Source organism: Excalfactoria chinensis, chromosome 7 (genome assembly GCF_039878825.1).
Source record: "Excalfactoria chinensis isolate bCotChi1 chromosome 7, bCotChi1.hap2, whole genome shotgun sequence".
NCBI lineage: Eukaryota > Metazoa > Chordata > Aves > Galliformes > Phasianidae > Excalfactoria > Excalfactoria chinensis.
In genome coordinates, this window is record NC_092831.1 from 32,393,860 (window position 1) to 32,412,529 (window position 18,670).

Consider the following 18,670-nt stretch of genomic DNA (forward strand, 5'->3'; position numbering starts at 1 on the left):
AATTTCTATTCAGCGTTCTTTTTCAGCCTTATTTTGCTTTAGCACCAAACCCCGCCTACATATACATACCTACATATACATACCTATATCACCTTTACTGCTCTCTTGCTAGGCTGGGAGCTGCCTGCTTCTACCACTCTGTGCTGCTGTTCAGCTGTCAGAACTACTTAAAAATCCAGACCATTTGCAACACTCAATAACAACTTATATGATATTATTACATGAATTTTTGCTGTTTGGTAGCTTTATTATTATTTTTTTCCTAAGGAAGAGTAAACAAGCATCATTGACATCAGAATTTTTATTAACAAGTTCAGAAGGACCAAAGTAACATGGATTTCAACCTTGCAGTAGAACAGCTGCTAGGAATATCAACTCCTAGGAATACTGAACACATAGATGATCTCTGAATTACTGAGTTCTCCAACCTGCAGAGATCAGTACGAGCCCATTTCTTTCCTCTTTGTTACAGTACAACCTTCCTTGTAAGTATTCGTAGCATTGCACGTGGTAAATTTTTCTAAGCAAAATATCAGACTTCAGTTTTCACTGTTCGATCCTATGCAAAAGATCAAGCAGTTCATCAATGTTTGTCAGCCTTGTGCTCAGAACAACCTGTTTCCATCCATACGTGATGTGGCTCAAATGTCCGAAGTAGAAAAAGTCTATAGACAGCACAACTCACATCTTTGAGCACACACAGAAAAAGATGTATACGAAACCAGTTTCCCCAGCAGCGCATGATGTGAGAGTTAATACAAAGAGTAGCACTTCTACCTGCCACAAACTTGGTCACACAACTATGTAAGTATATAACATCTTCTGAGCCATTCTGGTATTTCCACTGCTGTGATAAATAAGTGACAAGTTAAAGGCTGTATCTCTTCTCAAGTCTGTCTGATCAGTTTCTATTCCCTGTAAAAAGAATAAGAAGTTACCTATATGCCAAGATGGTTTAAAAGTGAAACTTAAGTAGCTGTTAGAGTGCAATCTAATCCCATGTAATAGTTTACACAGACAGGTGTATAGAAACTAAAGCAGTATTTCTTGTGCCCTCCCTTTGTAATGAGTTTCCACTTATTACTAATCACCAAAGAACTGTATTAATGATATAAGTGTTAGCTGTAAATTAGGTAGCCAAATCATAACAGTGAAATGCTACCTAAACTTGTATTTGTAGGTAGTATACTTGTGTCTATAACCAGGGTATGAATGCTGCTTTATCTTTTTCATACAATCAGATCTGGGTTTTCAGTGTCAGAGAATTCCAACACAAACTGTTGTCAACTACACAGATCTTACGTACTTAACTATGGCTGAGAAACTAACGTTGACCTGACTGCTTGTAGCGTGCAGCTCACAGAGATACGGTACCTCCAAGGTGAGAGGAGGAAGCTCAAGTACTTTTTGGTAATAGTGGATCGCCAGATGCAGCAGCCCCAGCTGGTGAAGGCCACGGCCAAGGTTGTAGAAAGTTTCTTGACATGGTCCACGTAGGTCCACATAGCGATGAAGGAAGGAGAATCCCTGTACACATTTTATGCACATGGTAAATGTTCCCATTAAGAAGACAGACATAAAAGATACCGGAGAAAAGGTGTTTTAATGTGCGCGTGGTCTGGTCATTGCCCAAGGTTCGTAAGATGCTAATAAGATGAATGGCCCTATAGCAGAACTGCCTCCAATACGAAACAAAAGGAAAAAATAAAGATACAGTATGATACTAAAATGCAGTGTTTTATTTTACACTGAAGGAGTCTTGGGAGAAACTTAGGAAGGATAGGTAGAAGAGAGGAATTCAGAAGGGAAAAAAACAGAGCAGAGTTTTCCATCCTCTCCCGTGCAGAAATTTACACTGCTTTCTATTACTGCTTTGCAATGTGCCGGTTCCATTGCTAATAGTGGCCCTTCTTTCAGGGATGGTGTTGGTAGACAGAGATAGCTCTGTCAACATGAGGATTTAGTTCAGAACCTAGCAGCTAATGATCTTGCCTTATGTCACTCACGTGTTCCTGTGGCTGAATTATTAATCAACTACAATAGGAGCAGGAGAGGATGTAAAAATAAAGTGTCATGAAAGAAAATACTGAGAGAGAAAAACAGGGAAAAGTATCGCCAGAGGGTAACATAAATAGGACACTGTTCAATTAGGTTGTAAAGGAGAACGCAGCAGCCCAGATAGGAAAGGCAGGCTGACTACAGAAAGAAGTGGCTGAAAATATTAAATTACATCCAAGTTTGAAAACTTAAAATACCCAAAAAAGTTGGATACGAACATAATTGGTCTTGTTTTAGAAAGGTCTGCAGCTTTTGTCAAAATCTGTGTAAAAGACAAGTTGTTAAAAGGCTAGAAAAGTCTGAGAGCTTAAGGTCAGAACCACATTCTGCCAACATGGAGCTCAGAGGCCACAGGAGTTAAAAGGAATTTCAAGTTAATGACAAATGCTGAAGGAGAGTACAGGGAATGACTTTGAAGACGCCATTGCTGTGGTCTGTAACCGCTGCTGGCAGGTCAAAGAAAAACATGAATAAAAAAGCTGAAAAATTGAGGGCAGCCTTAATTGGAATTTGCGAGATCTTTGCAGTGAGAGCGATACAGAACCACAGCACCAAAAGGAGGAAGAGAAAAAGATGATAGGAAAATAAACAACTACATTTAACACCTTCTAAGTGTGGAAAGTCTTAAGAAAACTATGGAGTTTGTGAGACACATCCATTTAGGGTATGTGGCACAGATTATACTCTGAGGCACTTCTTCAAAGCTGAAGAACAAGTCAAACAAAGCAAAAACAAAAACAAGGAATCAAATCCGATCTGTAGCCATCAAGACTGGAATTACTAATGTTTCACAAACATCGGTGGCTACTAATGAAACCACTGTGTAAATACCATAGAGTAAGCTACTTTAAGGTAAGAGAAGATGAGATTCAGACCAAACACAGATGAGTATGCTTCTGAACTCTATTTGTGTTTCACTATTTCTTTGTAGCAATACTGTATTAATCAGGAGCAGTGACTTACACACAATACACTGCAGTCCTACCTGTCTCTAAATACAAAGTCAGGACACGCTATAGGTAACAATAAACATATTAATTTACCTGTACCAGAAGAGTATGCCTTTTCAACACGTACTTCTGAGAAGCCATGTGGATGAAAGTTAAACCAATGCAAAGACTGTAGAGAGGTTCATCTGGTTTTGCACGAAAGGCTTGCACGTACTGTCCTAAAAGCAAACAGCAAATTTAAACTGTGAGCTAAGAAAAAAATATCAGTCTAATATATATATTAACATATTTAATATAGCATATTATTAATATATGTGTATATATATATATATGTATATATATATATGTGTGTATATATATATATGTATATATATATATATATAATTTTTATTAGGAAAACCGTCCTGATGCTTTGATTTGGTACAACACAATCAAAGTATCAGGTTAACACTATTAAGTCACACAGCACTTTCTGATATATAAAGAAATGACTTTAAGAAAGCTATTTTTTATCTGTTAGAAAAAAAAAAAATATATATATATATATATTTACTTCTATTTGTTAAAATTAGAAGATGAATGATATTACCAAGAGCATGCTTGAAACTGCCCGACACAAATGCATTATGCCCATTTAGGACACACAGCACATGATTATCAGGATTTTTCAGCATCAAGCGGAGACAAAAGCGATGGTGACGGACATCCTGAGACTGCATAGTAACTTGATTGAAGATGTTCCACAGCTGAGGTTTATTGACATTTTCCATTACCATTATTCTACAGAATGAAAACCATAGGAGAAATTAGGAAATGCTATACAGTAAATACTACACCTGCAATAAAAGCAGTTTAAGTGACTGAGGGAAAACTCACAAAAGAACTAAGAGATTTGGACAAATCAAACGACCTACTGCGTTATACATTATTACTATCAGAAACTCCATTAGCTTCAGCAGGCTTATCTGTTTCAGGCAAAGCTGGAAAGCATTAGCCTGACCTCCTTCAGAAATCCACCGGTACAACTACAGCCTCGGAGGAAGTAATTAGAGAACAGATTGTTCTGCCTGCTCAGTTCCCTACCTGATATAGTTGTACGCTTTTGTGAAGTTCTTGTCCAGAATTGCAGCTGAAAGCCCAAAGTATTCCAGCTCCTTGCGCTTCTGTCTGTCATCGTAAAACGAGTAATATTCCAACGAGGAATCTACTAGCAGCTCAGCCTCCTTGTACCGGGAGAGGTCGCACAGGGAATATATAGCCTTCAGGAGAAGGTTCCACCAGTCATCCTTTGTCAAAACACTCATGAGAACAGCAAAAATGGCTGAAAATATTGAAGGCAGTAAGTCAAGAGAACTGAAACAAGAGAGAAACTCTTTTAAACAAACAATCAAACATGCATACATCAAACTGATCTCAGCATTAACTGGCAAAATAAATTATTGACTTTTTATTTTTTCCTCAGTTTAAGAGCAGTTTATAAAACACAAGGAAAAAACAGGCAAAACTTGGGAACGAATGATAAGAAATACATCTCGAGTTGTGAACACAGCACAGGAATGCATTCATGTTACTCCTCTTCAAACAGTGCTTAAGAAACTGTAGTCTGGTTTCACTAAGTCTGCTCAGTTCAATAAGCACACGGCTCTTAGAAGAGAAACAACATAACATTTCTGTTATTTTCTAGAGCCACGTGCATTTTGTATTTGTGCTGAGAGGAATGTTGGACCGTGTGGCCTCTGTATGTCCTTCTCTATCTAAATTATTCAGTAACTGTATTATTTTTCTCTGAATGAGCATTGTTCCCTGAAGCTGTATTGCCTCACATTTGCTGCCTTCCTTGTGCTAGAAATACAACAAGGTCTGCATGGATTCAGCATGCAAAATACTAACATTTGTTTTCAGGATAAAGAAGCTGACCTTGTTTTGTTTTTAATAATCGTTTGTTACCTTTCGCATCACAGTTTGCTGCCTCCTGGTCGTCGCTGTCAGAAATTTTATTCCTTGGCACCTTCATAAGGTAGAGGTGTCTCTCCCCAGACTTGGAGCTTGATATCAAACACACCTGAGCTCTGCTCATTGCTACCTAGAGACAAATTTAAGAGCAGTGTTTCAGATTATATTAATAAGTCCTATCTCAAATGCAGCGTTATGGCCATGCTCACACGGCCTGCCAAAACTGTCTGCAGCTTAGAAATGCCACAACAGAGCAAGATCACACAAGATAACATTCTCAGTAGGTACTGACTTGCACATCACTGCAAACTGGGCTACACAGAAGAAAGACAGAAACTCCTGCAGTGACTTTAAGACTTCTCCTGGGATCGGAACATCCCTGTGCATGTTCAGATCAGAACTATTTGCACAGAGGCGTAACAAAAACGACACCATTCTGTCAGTATCAGTTCTAGAAGGATGTGGACAGTCAGCTATTCAATCACTGTAATAGAACAGAACTGGCTCTAACCAAAGGGCTAAAAGCAAGGTTTAAATATTCCCTGCCCTCATTTCTGAGTGAAAGAAGGGAAATTAACAAAGAAACACAAGATAGCACTGCTGTATTTGTTAACTAAATAAATCCTTCCTTGCGCATTAAATAACATGATGGATTATATAATTCAAAATGAAGTTACTAAAATACAATCTAGTATCTAAACAAAAGTAAATGAGAAAAAAGCATTATGTTGACTTCTAAATAGGTAAGATGCAACTTTAGTACTCGGCATGTTCTCTGTATATTCAGAAATAGAAAGTTGTATTCAGTGTACTGAGAATTATATTCACAAACGATGCTCCGTTCTGAAGAACACAGGCAAAAAACCACAGCATTACAGACCTCGAGCATTAATAGGCTATCCACAGGATTTTCATCCAACAAAATTATGAAGACACTTGCATACCAAACCACTAGTTTTCCTCTTAAGTTTGTTTGCCCCTTGTCTTAACCCAACTTGCAGCTGTCCAGTTTGGTTAAGCATAACTGCAAAGACTGGCTCACCTTCAACAGCATCGCCAGCATCGTCAGTAAAGTGTCTACGTAGCCGTACATTTTGCCTTGGGAATGCAACAGCGTAGAACGATGGAGGAGTAACTTTAATTCCTAGGTAACATCAAATATCATTATTCACCCACTCACAAAGAAACAATTTATGAAACCAACAATTATTAATACAAGACAGAATTAATAGAATGGTAAAATCTTCTAGAAAACTGCATGTGTCAATCTCTGGTCCTACACCATTAACATCTTGGAATGCTACTATAGTCTGTCAAACACAACATACTAAGCTGGAAGCCTAGAAAATACCCCGCTCACCTGCTGGGCTGCATTAGCATCCTGAGCCAGCGTATCTGGATCATACATTTGTTCCAGAGCCTCCAGAGCTTTCTCAGGCCGGCCCAGTTGCTGCTGTAGCGTTGAAAGTGAGATCCTTGCATCCAGATGCAATGGAGCAAGATCAACAACCTTAGCGTAGCTCTCTGCGGCACGCTCCATGTGTCCCAAAGCCTTCAAGCACTCTAGATATACAAAGCACCGTACGCTTAAATGGCAGAAAAAGAAGATTAAATGCTAGCAAAATAGTTGACATACTTTACAGATGCTCTTCCAGTTAAAACCACTCAAAACATGTATTATTATAGTGAAAATATTCAGAAATAAGCAGTGATGCATCTATAGTTCCACTTAAGTGTCATCAGTCAACACAAAATAGAATGTAGATGCTGTTCAACTAGACGAAAATAAAGCTGAAGGTAATTTCAGTGCGTAACAAGAACAAAACCCTCATGGCAGGGTTGTCATAGTAAACTCCAGTTACAGTTTAGCAAGTACTAATTCTAGTTCAACATATGTATCTCAATTCCAGTGATCTTTAAATAAAGTTCTCTGGAAACGCCCAGCACTGTGCTACCATCTCTCAAGTACCACGTTTTCAGCAGCCCTCCTTAACCTGCATGCCGAAGCCAGACGACAGCCAAGTTGTATCGCTCGGAACAGACGAGGGCGCTCAAGAGAGGCAGTGCTGAGTTGTATTCTCCAACATCCAGAAATGCTTCCGCAACGTCCAAATACAAGTCACCCATTTCTTCTGGATTTTGTTCCACCAGAGTGGTCAAAAGAGGCTTTAAAAGCAAGCAAACAAACAAAATACTAAAAGCCACAGTCACCAACAACACTGCTTTACAATCTGCTTTCGGAAGCTCCTTTTTATGTTATAATTTTTAAGCAGTTTGCATTTTGAGCCATACTTCCATCACTTCAATATGACTTTAGAAGTGTAAAATAAAGATCTGAATTTCACAACTGCTGAAAAAGTCACATGTTACTATTCCAGACATTCTACATCCAGTACCTTGCATTAAAACATTAAGATTTATCGGGGCTTTAAAACAAATTCAAGGTTTGTGCCTCAGTGTTCCAGACTCAGTAGTGTGGTCCCAGGCCTAACATAGCCCACTGGCTTTCATTTACTGTTCCTTGGAAATATTTCCAGCCAAAGGCATAATATATAAGGCCAAAAGCAGAATTTCTGCTACGAGAGGTTTGCTAGGCATCCATCTTGCAGTGGCAGGAAAGCAAATTTAATCTCCAAAGCCCTCTCAATGACCTCAGTCATATAAAGACAGGAAAAACTATTTGCTTTGTTAATTTGTCCCTGACTTCTGAGTTTGTTTCTACTTACGTTGAGAGGCTCTAGGATGTTCAAATGCACCAAGCACACCATCAGCTTGACTGTGATGTCTATGGGAACCCCTTCAGGTATACAGCAGCTAACTTTCTCCTCAGCTGTGGAAAGAAGAAAAAAATATCTCTCTGAGCCCTCAAGCTTTAGCAATCATTTCACAGAGCCCCACATCTTCTCCAGACTATGGTGAGCTACAAAGAGAAGAACACATTCTCAGACCCTAGCAAACGTTGGTGTAGGTGTGTATGTTGGTGCCTACCCCTCTTCACTTCTTTTGTAAAAGTAAATTCTGAGTAAGAAAGACAGTATGCAGGTAACCTTTCCTGGATTTAACCCTATTGCCCTACTGCTTGAAACTCTCATGGTTTTGCTATGATTCCAACCTGATTCCTGAGTATATGATCAGTTCATAAACTTGTACTACATTCAGCAACTTAACTACTTACCTGCAGCACTCGATTCAGCAATCGGATCGCCTTGGGGATCAACTTGGTTGTCAGTCACTGCCTCCTGGCCTTCCTGAGTTTCTACCACTGCTGCTGCATCATCTTAAAGGGAAAGAGATCACCCTTCACATCACCGGCTAAGCCAAAAATTAATTGTGAATCCACACTTGACTGGTAGTTTACTCTTGTTTAAAACTGAAAAGCAGACATTCTTTTGAAGGACAACAGAGAGAGAAGCATTCCAAAAAAAAAAAAAAAGAAAGAAAAAGAAGCTGAAAACAGAATTATCTTGTACCTCTGGTGGATTGGGACTGGATTACTAAAACAACTGTCCTGTTCAATTACAGAACAGACTGTCTGCTTCAGAGCTGGCACGCTGCGATCGCTCTACAGTCCAAACAGAAACATCTTTAGACTTGAACGACGGCTTTCATCAAAATTGCAGACCAATATCCCTAGATATTCGTGTATCACAACATTCAAATGTTCAGGAAAAAGAAGTATAATTTACAGAGTACTAGTTTCAGGTCAAAGCTTGATATTGAATAGATAACACAAAGATTATCCGACTTATTTTCAGAAGTTGTTTAGCTAGCAGGAATAACTGGCCTGCCATAATCACACAGAGGAACATTTAGAACTTTAAAAGGCCTCCTATTGCAGGGAAAGTAGTCCTTGTCTCTAATGAGTCACCAGGGCTAATTGGACAGCAGAGTAACTCCTCGGAGAATGTTGAGGTCATGCAATGTAACTCATTGAAGACACTGAAGAGTTTCAAGAGTGAAAAGCCTGTCAATATGCATCCAAACATAACCACGAGTTGAAAAGGTAATGGAAAGAAAAACGTCACACTAGATGAACAGAAGAAAAATGTCATATCAGATGAACAGGAGGGTCACACTAACCGCTTGTTAACTACTTACCTTTTTTCTCCTCAGCAGGACTTTCTTCTGATGCTTTCCTTTCAAGCACAATTCCTGCATAATCGGTAATAACCTAAAACAGAAGAGTAACTCAGATCACTTTAAAGACTTTAAGGATATATGCAGCTGCCAGCCTACATGGCAGGTTCTTCAGATATTGCAGAAGCTGTGGGAAGAAAGGCAGCCTTCATTTCACTTAGGGTCAGCTCATTAATATGGGGTTTCATCACCCTAAGTCAAAAATCAAAGACAAACTAGTTGAGACTTTAGCTTGCCCACAGGGGGCTGTGAGAGGGGAAACACAGAAGTGCAAAGGATTGCTGGTCTAAGATCCAGTGCCATTCGGTGTTTTCATTCAATAATTGTCAAGTAAACACTTAGGTAATAATTACCGTTGCCAAAACAAGAGTGTCAAACACACAGCCCTCAGTTTACTAGCTCAAATACAGATTCAGCTGTCTAAGGAACAAGAAACACCATCATAGCAAGAGACCCGAGGAGAACCAAATAACGAGTACAGAGAATTACCTGTTTACATTTTTAAACTAGAAAGTGGTACAAGGAAGAGTCAGTAGAGATGTCGGCAGGCTTGTAATGCTTTACACTGACAGAGAGAGAACAAAAACCTTGCATAGGAAAAAATGAAGAAAATTGATATCAGCAAATAAGAATGTTTAGAAGGAGAAAGTCCCAATATTTAGTGGCTCTTTACTCTATTTGGGAATGTGTAATAATGGCCAGGTTGTTACAACGTTCTCCTCAAAGCCAGACCAAACCAAATAGGAAACAGGCACAGAAACGAGGGGTAATAACCTCAAGAATGAATTGGGACCTTTCCCCCATTCCTTAAGTCTCAGAGTTGAGTTCCAGTGTTCTGAAATGTGTGTCTGATATTTAAAGCAAAAATTATTAGTTATAACACAGTTATATCAGATAAAGCACAAGTGTCTGTGAGTGAAGCATTAAGGCATTCGGTGCCACTCTTGCAACCTTAAAGAATGCCCTTTGCTGGTAGTACAACAGACCCCCAGCATCAGCTCATAGCTGTCCTCTGGCTACTGAGGTTATGATAGTTGTAGAGAAGGAAAGAACAGATCCCAGAACTTAAAATGAGGCACAGAAAATGAGTCTTACCAGACCCGGTGTTAACTTAAATGCTGATTACTACAGAACTAATTGGAAGCCCTCTGATCAGCTCTATTAGAACAGAAATATGACTGTATTTAAGAACTACAGGACTATGAACTGTGGCAGAGTTGCTGAACACAACAGACAAATGCATGTAATTGTCCATACCGCCAATGCTTTGTCATACTGCTTGGAGGAAATATACAGTTCAGCAGCAATATTAACGTCTTCCATGGAGACAAGGCTCTGATGTTTAGTAAAGGCTTCTTCTATGATCTCAATAGCAGAGGCAGCATCATTGGCTTCATAATAACTCCTACGAAATGCAGACATGAGATACTAAGTATCTGAGATAACTGACAAGACATACTTGGATCACAAGCAAAAGGTTCTTCATATTTCTTTGCTTTTACTTCCGTTAATCAGCAGGGGATGCTCCAAAAGTAATGCCTCCTATTTGCTTCCATGGAAACTACAAAAGAGACAAAGAACACAGCAACGCTACTTGATAGAGCAAATCCCCAGTTACAAAACACTATTTTTCAACGCAGGCACCACCACCAGCTCTGCATTTTTATTAGCAATAAACAAGAGCCTGTGTGCCATACGTATAAAAATCCACACGGCCATTCAGAGCGTGGCTCACCCTTCACATAGTTGTCACTGCTAAAACGTGCTGCCCATTGCCTCCCTGTACTCACATGTACTGTTTGGTCTCCATGAGTGTTCAGCAAACACTGATGAATACCAGCGGGTGCCATTTTTTCCACGTGGAAGAATTTAATGGCACATCACTGCTTCATCCACACTTCCATGTCCGACACCATTCTGTCTGCCCCTTCACTGCCATCAGCAACAAAACAGAGTGGGATATGGGGGGAAGGTTCAGCTTCTATTGCCACACCACCACCATCTGCTTCATGGGCCAACATCATAAAGTAGGAGGCATTACTTTCAGAGCAGCCCTCACATATTCATTAGGGAAGATAAGCTACAAGATGGCAAGAAAGATGGTAGTTTGTCTTTCCTTATCATTTTTGACAATTTTTTGTGCATTTCAAATAGTTACCAATAATCCTCTCAATGATCAAATAAACCTCTGTATGTTAGTATAGTGAAAACTCCCATTATTTCCTATCTCTCGCCCTGAGCCACACATTAGCAGTGTATTGCATTAACCTGGTCTGACGGGAAACTCCAACAACCGTACTGTTACAATACAATTCTTGCATTTTTTCACTGCATTTCACAACCAAGAAAATCAAAAGACTTACCCACTGGCTCAGAAACAGCCCGATGACATCTTTCTACAAGTTATACATGAGAAAGCTGAGGTTTAAAGTAGCTAATTTACTTAGAGCTATAAGAGTCACACATTTAACCATCAACCTCCTCTGCCACAGGCTAACTTCTATGAGTTGACCTGCACCCACCTGCAGAAAGGGGGAGGTGACAGATTTCTACTACTCCAACGACAGATCAAAAACCATACATACTGTTGTGCTGAAGACTGCATTTCACATTGAGCAGTTCCTTTCATTTCGAGTTGCTGGCAGTAACAGGTTCTGAGTCTCTAGTGACACTACACAGATACAACAATGTACTGTATTTGTATACAACAGTATACTACAAGGGGTTTTTGGTCATCAATATTTGTACTTTGCTCTCCTACTCTCAGAGAATACAACACTTCTGCGATGATGCACTCATTGTGCACAAAATTATTCCCACATGTCAGGAGCTGGAAACATCCCAGTGCATGAGGGGTGCATGCTTGCATGCTTGTCATCCCCAGCAGATACACCTGCATGCCCTGATTTCAGCTGCATACCTAGCCTCAATCAGCACAAGAGCTTAGTAAGACCAAACTTGGAGAAGCTTTGGGAAACCAAATCATACCATTTTGAATCCAACTTACTTTGCCATGTCTCTAGCCAACTGCATAAAGCGCTCTCCGTCAGAGGGAGACAGAAGATTCAAAATACGCCTGTAGCCATCCATAGCCAACTTGTGTTCCCCCAGCTGCTCATACAGGCTTGATCTCTCCCACAGATAACGCACATTGGTTGGGTCATACTTCAAAGCTGTAACAAAAAAAAGCAATAACAGATTTCATATTCATCTACTCCACTGCCAAAGCCACGGCAAACATCAGCAGTTTCTAAGTAGATAACAGAGAAAACAGTATTTACATCCTGAGGGAAGCAAACCAGACCAACAAACTAAACCAGAACGCAGAAGAAAATATAGCGACTGTTATCAGCACCTAACATTCACTTTAGAATATTAAAATTACTGCTACAATACCTTTTGCATAGCAAAAAATAGCCTGTTTAATATTGTCCTGCTCCAGCGACATCTCTGCCAGTCTGACCCATTCCTCAGTATTGCTAGGATTTAAGTGAGCAGCAATCAGTTCGAACTGTAATGACTTCTCCATATCACCCTGGTCTTCATAGATCATGGCAAGAGTGGAGAAAGGCTCATGGGCAAGAGGAGCTACAAAAAGACAAAGAGAGCAGTTAAGAACTATTGTTTTAAGAACGACACGAAAGCAACTTTCTTCCAGCTACTGGCTACTGCAGCTGTATGAAACATCAATATCGCTGCTTCAATTCAAAAAATACATTTTGCAGACAAGCTGCCAATTTATTTTACATAAACCATTAAACAGGTTGACTGAACCTCAGAACAACAATTTGTAGCATTTTTCTACATCAGAAGTCATGCAAACAACTCTGTTTACCTTCCAGGTCCACAAAGACAATAGAAGTAATGTGTATAAAGCTGCAGAATTAGGGTGCTGGTTTCTTCTCAAAAGCAAAACAGCAATGGAAATGCACTGCACGCTCTTAATTTCACACTAGTTACAGAATAAAATCCCTTGTGCCAAGCATTTTTCTCACCAGGGAAGCAACAATGAATTTTCTGATACACATTTTTTAAACCTGAATCTTCTACCATTCTAAAATACCTTGTCGAATGATCTCCATGCACATCAGAATGGCCTCCTCGCGTTCTCCTCGAGCAAACCTGATATTGGCTTCTCCCATTAAACCCCTCAACGCACGAGGAAGTTTGCTGCGAGGCCTTTTCTCCTAAATGGAAAAGAGAAACAATTTCTACCAACGATTCACTTACATCTACGTTCAGGAGATCTCAGTTGTGCTTCACACAACCAAACAGCAAACTACTGCAGCGCGAGTGGTGTAAAAATGATTTTCATGACTGACAAAGTAACTCTAGACAGAACACAACTAAAACCCAGACACTGCAAAAGATTCACTTCATTATTTCTAAAAGCTTTCTAACAGGAACCTACAGTAACTTTCTAGCAAAGCAGAAAGGCCACACCGACATCAGAAGCATCCTGCACAGCATTACTTTCAGGCAAGTCTCTCAGCATCAGCTAAGATCGTGCAAAGCGGAATTTATTTATTATACTTCATGAAATAGAGAGCAGTTCAGTGAAGGTTTAAATACTTGCTTTCATCATTTTCTTGGTCTCTCGGTTCAGTACCATCTCCAACACAAAAACATCTCCAGCTGTGGGTTGCTCGGTACTTTCTTCTTCCTCTTCTTCCTCCTCCTCCTCCTCCTCGTCTTCATTTTCCCCAATCATGGATGCGAAGACCCGATGCACAGATTTACTGACGCCATCTGCAGTTTCTCCTGGTTGAGAAATAACAGAACAGGTTTATGACACACTCCAAAGTGTGCTACGTTATCAGGACAAGAGCACGGAAAAGAGAATTCTTCACAATTAGCAGCCTACTTGAGAGAGCTTTTTCTGTAAGAAAAAGGCCTTCAGAAACGCAGGCTTTTATGCAACCGCCTGTATTTTCCAACACGGTGTCATTCATCAGTAGTGCTCAGTATCCCACAGCTTCTAACATTTTCTGGATATTTGATAAGAAAGCATGGGGGAACGCACAGAACGGAGCAGCAGTTTATTCAGCTCTCCTCATGAACCACAGAAGAGAAGCAATTTTCAAGCACAGAACTATGTGGATGGAACAAAGCTTTTCAGCTGGAGAGGCTAAACGAGCAGACCATTACGCTGAGCAATAAGGCAGTGCTCAATTATTAGAAGTCATTCACAATAATATCCTTTAAGCACTCTGCCCATGGCAATGAGTACCTTTTAACCCACGGAAATACAAAATCCAGATTATTGACATAAACTCCAGAAAAAATAAACAAAGTTATTTAACGTAAACAAATGTATAAAGCTGTATGTCCAAAATGAAGATGCTTAAAGCACATAACATTAAAACTTTCCTTTACTAATTTAACCAGTGCTCATAACTGCTCACAGATCTATTTCCAGACAAAAAGGAATGAAAGCAAACGTTTTCTGTATGCTTCTCTTCATCTGACTGCCAACGAAACACTGCAAGGTTAGAGATGGGGGATTGGGCATTTAAAGATTTGATAAAGGTACGTCCATAACACAAAGCTGGTACTGGAAAATAAACCTATTGCCAATGGACTAGAGGGACTTGGGATACTACATGTGGATTCATACAAACAAAAGCAAACAGAAAACCTCCTCTTTTGAGCTGCTTTATTTTCCTATAGATGGCAGCGGGGGAAGCAAACTCTCACACAGCAGAATCAAATATTCCCAAAACCCTTTCATTTCAGCCAAGAAGGCCAGCAGAGATGAGCAGAGAAAACCAAAACCAAACACAGGCAGAAGACTTTCTGAGATACCTATTTGAAACTTCACATCAAGCAAATGACAGGGACCACAAGGTTACAAAGCCAGGAGGACATTCCACAGCAATATATAGATGATCCAGCCCTTTTTGACCAGCGAACAAAGTTAAAGCCTACAACGTGCTTCAATACCCACAGGTTGAGCAGAACCAGGTTTTTAGAGAAGGTCAACTATTAAGTATTTAGAACGCATTTTTGGCTGAAACCATCACAGAGATATTTACCGTCTGTTTCGTCCTGACTTTGGGACTTCCCAGCTGCCTTTCTGGATGAAGAGGGCGCATCTATGTCGTCAGTGTTCTCCTCAGCAGATGCATTCTCACTGTCCTATACACACCAACAACATTAGTAACCAGCTTCCCCTGATCTCTGGGATTAGCATTCAGAGCACAGGTTTCAGCTTCGGCACCGCATGTGAACCAGGCGTGCCGAGTGCTGTATTTTCACATCAATTAAACAAAAAGCTCAGCAACAGCTGCTTTCGGACGTCTGTGGGGGGACACAGGTGGTGGCTGTTCACATTACTGAATTCACATGGCATTACGCTGAGGTGAGACGGTACGGCTCGGTGCATAAGAGAACGCGTCAAGCAAACTCTTTTGGAAGGCTGCGTTATTTAAACACAAAAGCTGGCAATGCTACGAGTGCAACTTCAGTGCGGCACGAGGTTGCTCTCGGACAGCACTTGTCCCTCGGTGCCGCGTGTCCTGCCATGGCAGCAGAGCTCTCCTCCGCCTGAGGGAACACAGAGCTCCCCCCGCCGCCTCCTCCCAGCCCGGGGCCCCTCTCAGGCCGCTCCCTCCTGACCTTCTCGCGGCTCTTGCGCTCCTCCCGCCGTCGCTCGAACTCCTCGAAGGAGATCTTCCCCTCCAGATAGTCGATCAGCTCCGGGCTGAACCCCGACATCGTGCGGGGACGGCCGGGGGGAACTCTTCATGTGGGACGCGGTGCTTCCGCTATGGCGCCCGCCCCGCCCCGCGCCTCGCGTTCGGGTTCCGCAGTGCCGCGGTCCGGCCCGGCTCCTTCAGGCCGTGCCTGCGGAGCTCCGCCATGGCAGGGGAGCCGTTCCCGTTTCTAACGCGACCGCGAGGCCCCGCCGTTCGCGGAGCAGTTCCCCCGAGGCACTCGGCTCCCCGCACAGCGACAGACCGCCGGGTTAAAGAATATCTAACGCCATCCCCGCCGATATCTCACAACGCCTCGCTCCAGTGAGCTGAAAGGTCACGTTTATTTACCTATTTAGAACAAGGGCGGGTGGCGTTCCCCATTTATTCGAACCCAAATAAAGCCAGAGCTGCCCCCCAGCGCCACACGTGTGGAAACGAACAGCATATGTATGACAGCAAAGGGGCACGCCTCAGGGTAAGGGCTTGGGCAGAGGGGGATGTTTAAACTCAGGTAGCAGGGAAGAAGGCAGAGCAGGAGCGTCTTGCTGTGGAGGTGAGCACTTCAAGTCCAGAAAAACACCTTAAAAACACCTGAAAAAGAGGGGAAAAAAGGGCATGAGGCACGTAGAGAAGTACTTAGCGCTGCACCCCGACTATGACACACAGCAATGCGTGGCTGTGCAGGATGAACAGCTGCAAAGGGTGAAGGGAACCAGGGCATTCCTGAATGGCACTGAACCCCCTCCTGTTAACAGGTACAGTTATGGAACTGCTGTACATTGAAGCTGCATTTATTAATAATTCAAGCTCGGCCCTCTTCAACTTTATTTCATGTTTATGGAGAAGTGTGTAAAAGCATCCTCGTTTACCTTGGCCAGCAGCATCTTTTAGCCTTTGAAGTCATTTGGAAAAGAATTTTTCCTTTCTTCATAATCTGCAAACGCAGAAGCAATGGGATCTGAGTAGAACATGAGCGGCCTTGGTCCTTCGTTGCTCACAGTGAAAGTAGCTGGGAAATTTCTGAGATCGAGACCCCGGCCTGAAAAGTATGCCTGGAGAGTTCTGAAAAACTGAACGGATTTCATCAGTAAAAATCAAGCGTGCCCAACAGATCAGTTATTTCTACTGAAGCCATCTCTTTTGATCATAAACCGGTGTGATACGGACAATATCATTTGGACACATCCAATCTGCCCATGGCTTTACATCTTACGTGCTGTTTCAAGACCACCACCATTTCACTGGTAGTCTGTGCTCCCCACTGAAGCACAGAGGACTCTGCTTTATAAAGCAGGTATGGCAGAACTCTTGCTGAGGGCAAACAGTACCTTTAACAGCACGGAATGTTCTCCAAGAGTCAGCAACGGTGTGCAATCGATGTGGATTGGCCCTTTAGATTGCATAGAAGTATAATAAATTTAGTCAATTCTCCTCTAAACCGTCGTGAAAACTGTGGGAAACAGATTTTCTCCCCTCACAAATTCCTGATAGGATCTTGCAAATACTACCTTAATTATTTCCTCAGCTGTTAATTAACGTTCGGATCTTTAGCAACTATTCACAAGGATGTGTCAGATGGAAACAAACTTAAGATGAAACGTGCAACAACAGTACACTTTCAAGAGAAACATCATCATCATCATCTTTCAGGTTCATAAGAGGAGCAGCATTATAATCCAACTACAACTGTGCACTGAAGAATGCTCAGCCACTTGTACCTACTGACTATGTGAAGTGCATAGTTACTAAACCCTCTTGCCGTTAAGTTTAATGGACAAAAATTACTGTGATGGAAAGCAAATCAAAACAAAAACACCCCACACAAAACTCAGACTGTGATTCTGGCAGCATTTCCTTACCAAGTCTCTGTTTCTAGGATTATCTAGAGGTTTCCATTTTTCTTCTGGTTCCAATGGAGCACCCCTCGCCAATCCTCTGACAGCCAACATGGTACATAGTCCTAGGAGCGCCACTTTCCACATATCAAAGAGATGAACAGACTATCTGCAAGAAGGACAAAGAACCAGGATCCTTAAGCCCTACAGAACTGTCACTACCAACAAATAAAGCAATGCAGGGGAGTCCTGGAAATAATTCACCCACGGCAAGGAAAACCTCCTTACCACAGACGAAATCTGTGTGCCATAAACTTTCCTGGTTCTGTACTAAGGTACTAGGAAGTAAAGAAGTGTTTTTCCCATATCCAAGTTATTTCTAGGTACTGGTTTCTTGCTGAAAGGGACCAGTTTGACACTTAAGATATTTGCATCTGCAGATTTACATTTGTAATTCCATCACAACCATTTTCACTGGCTGAATAGTTAAAGCGTCCAGCCTATGGGCTCCAAGGATAAGGCAAAACTACGGCCTGAGATCGACAGCTCCATTTTTAAAACTACACAAAAGGAGAACGTACTACATATATTAATAAATGGAATAACAATACAGTCCAGCATAAGGTACTAAAGAACAGTTTCACACCTTCAGTCAAGAAAAAGAATCAGATTCTACCGTTCACTCTCTTTAAAATAAAGCTTACCAGCAAATTTAGCTTCGTCTTGCCCCTTCTTGGTTAGTCTCCTTGTGATCTGTGAATGAACTGATCTCTGCACTTATATTTCTAGTGGACTGTAGGTGGGTGTCGGTGACGTTAGCAGGAGTTCAAAAATACAGTAATGATTCCATTTCCATCCGCGACATAAAGACCCTTGAGAATTTCATCCTTAATACTCTTAAGACCTGTTGCTATTGAGCAGTGCAGTGCAAATTCCTCCTCCTGAAGCTGTATTGCAGAAAATTGGCGGTAAGCATAGAGGAAGTTTAAAACTATTTCCAGCAGAGATAGCAGAGCCATATCAAAATACTGGTTTTAAT

The 18,670-nt window shown here is 41.3% G+C and overlaps 2 protein-coding genes across 3 annotated transcripts; both read right to left on the reverse strand.

Moving 5' to 3' along the window:
• Positions 1-207: 207 nt before the first annotated feature.
• GTF3C3 (general transcription factor IIIC subunit 3) lies at positions 208-16,115 on the reverse strand. The gene is made up of 19 exons (XM_072342325.1): positions 15,717-16,115; positions 15,134-15,236; positions 13,675-13,859; positions 13,162-13,285; positions 12,495-12,686; positions 12,106-12,271; positions 10,356-10,503; positions 9,060-9,132; positions 8,137-8,238; positions 7,688-7,791; positions 6,956-7,127; positions 6,322-6,524; positions 6,004-6,105; positions 4,956-5,091; positions 4,092-4,329; positions 3,598-3,788; positions 3,102-3,226; positions 1,375-1,527; positions 208-915 (listed from the first exon to the last, which is right to left on the reverse strand). The coding sequence occupies exons 1-19, from the start codon at positions 15,813-15,815 to the stop codon at positions 793-795; spliced, it is 2,739 nt and encodes a 912-aa protein (XP_072198426.1). The 5' UTR covers positions 15,816-16,115; the 3' UTR covers positions 208-792.
• A 175-nt stretch (positions 16,116-16,290) lies between these two features.
• On the reverse strand, positions 16,291-18,451 carry C7H2orf66 (chromosome 7 C2orf66 homolog). Of its 2 annotated transcripts, XM_072342326.1 has the most exons (4): positions 18,336-18,451; positions 17,656-17,800; positions 16,666-16,866; positions 16,291-16,387 (listed from the first exon to the last, which is right to left on the reverse strand). In XM_072342326.1, exons 2-3 carry the CDS (start codon positions 17,776-17,778, stop codon positions 16,684-16,686), a joined length of 306 nt encoding a protein of 101 aa, XP_072198427.1. In that variant the 5' UTR covers positions 17,779-17,800; positions 18,336-18,451; the 3' UTR covers positions 16,291-16,387; positions 16,666-16,683. The 2 variants fall into 2 exon arrangements, with proteins under 2 accessions (XP_072198427.1, XP_072198428.1); XM_072342327.1 differs by lacking the exon at positions 18,336-18,451 and having other exon boundaries at positions 17,656-18,001.
• Between the last annotated feature and the right edge of the window lie 219 nt (positions 18,452-18,670).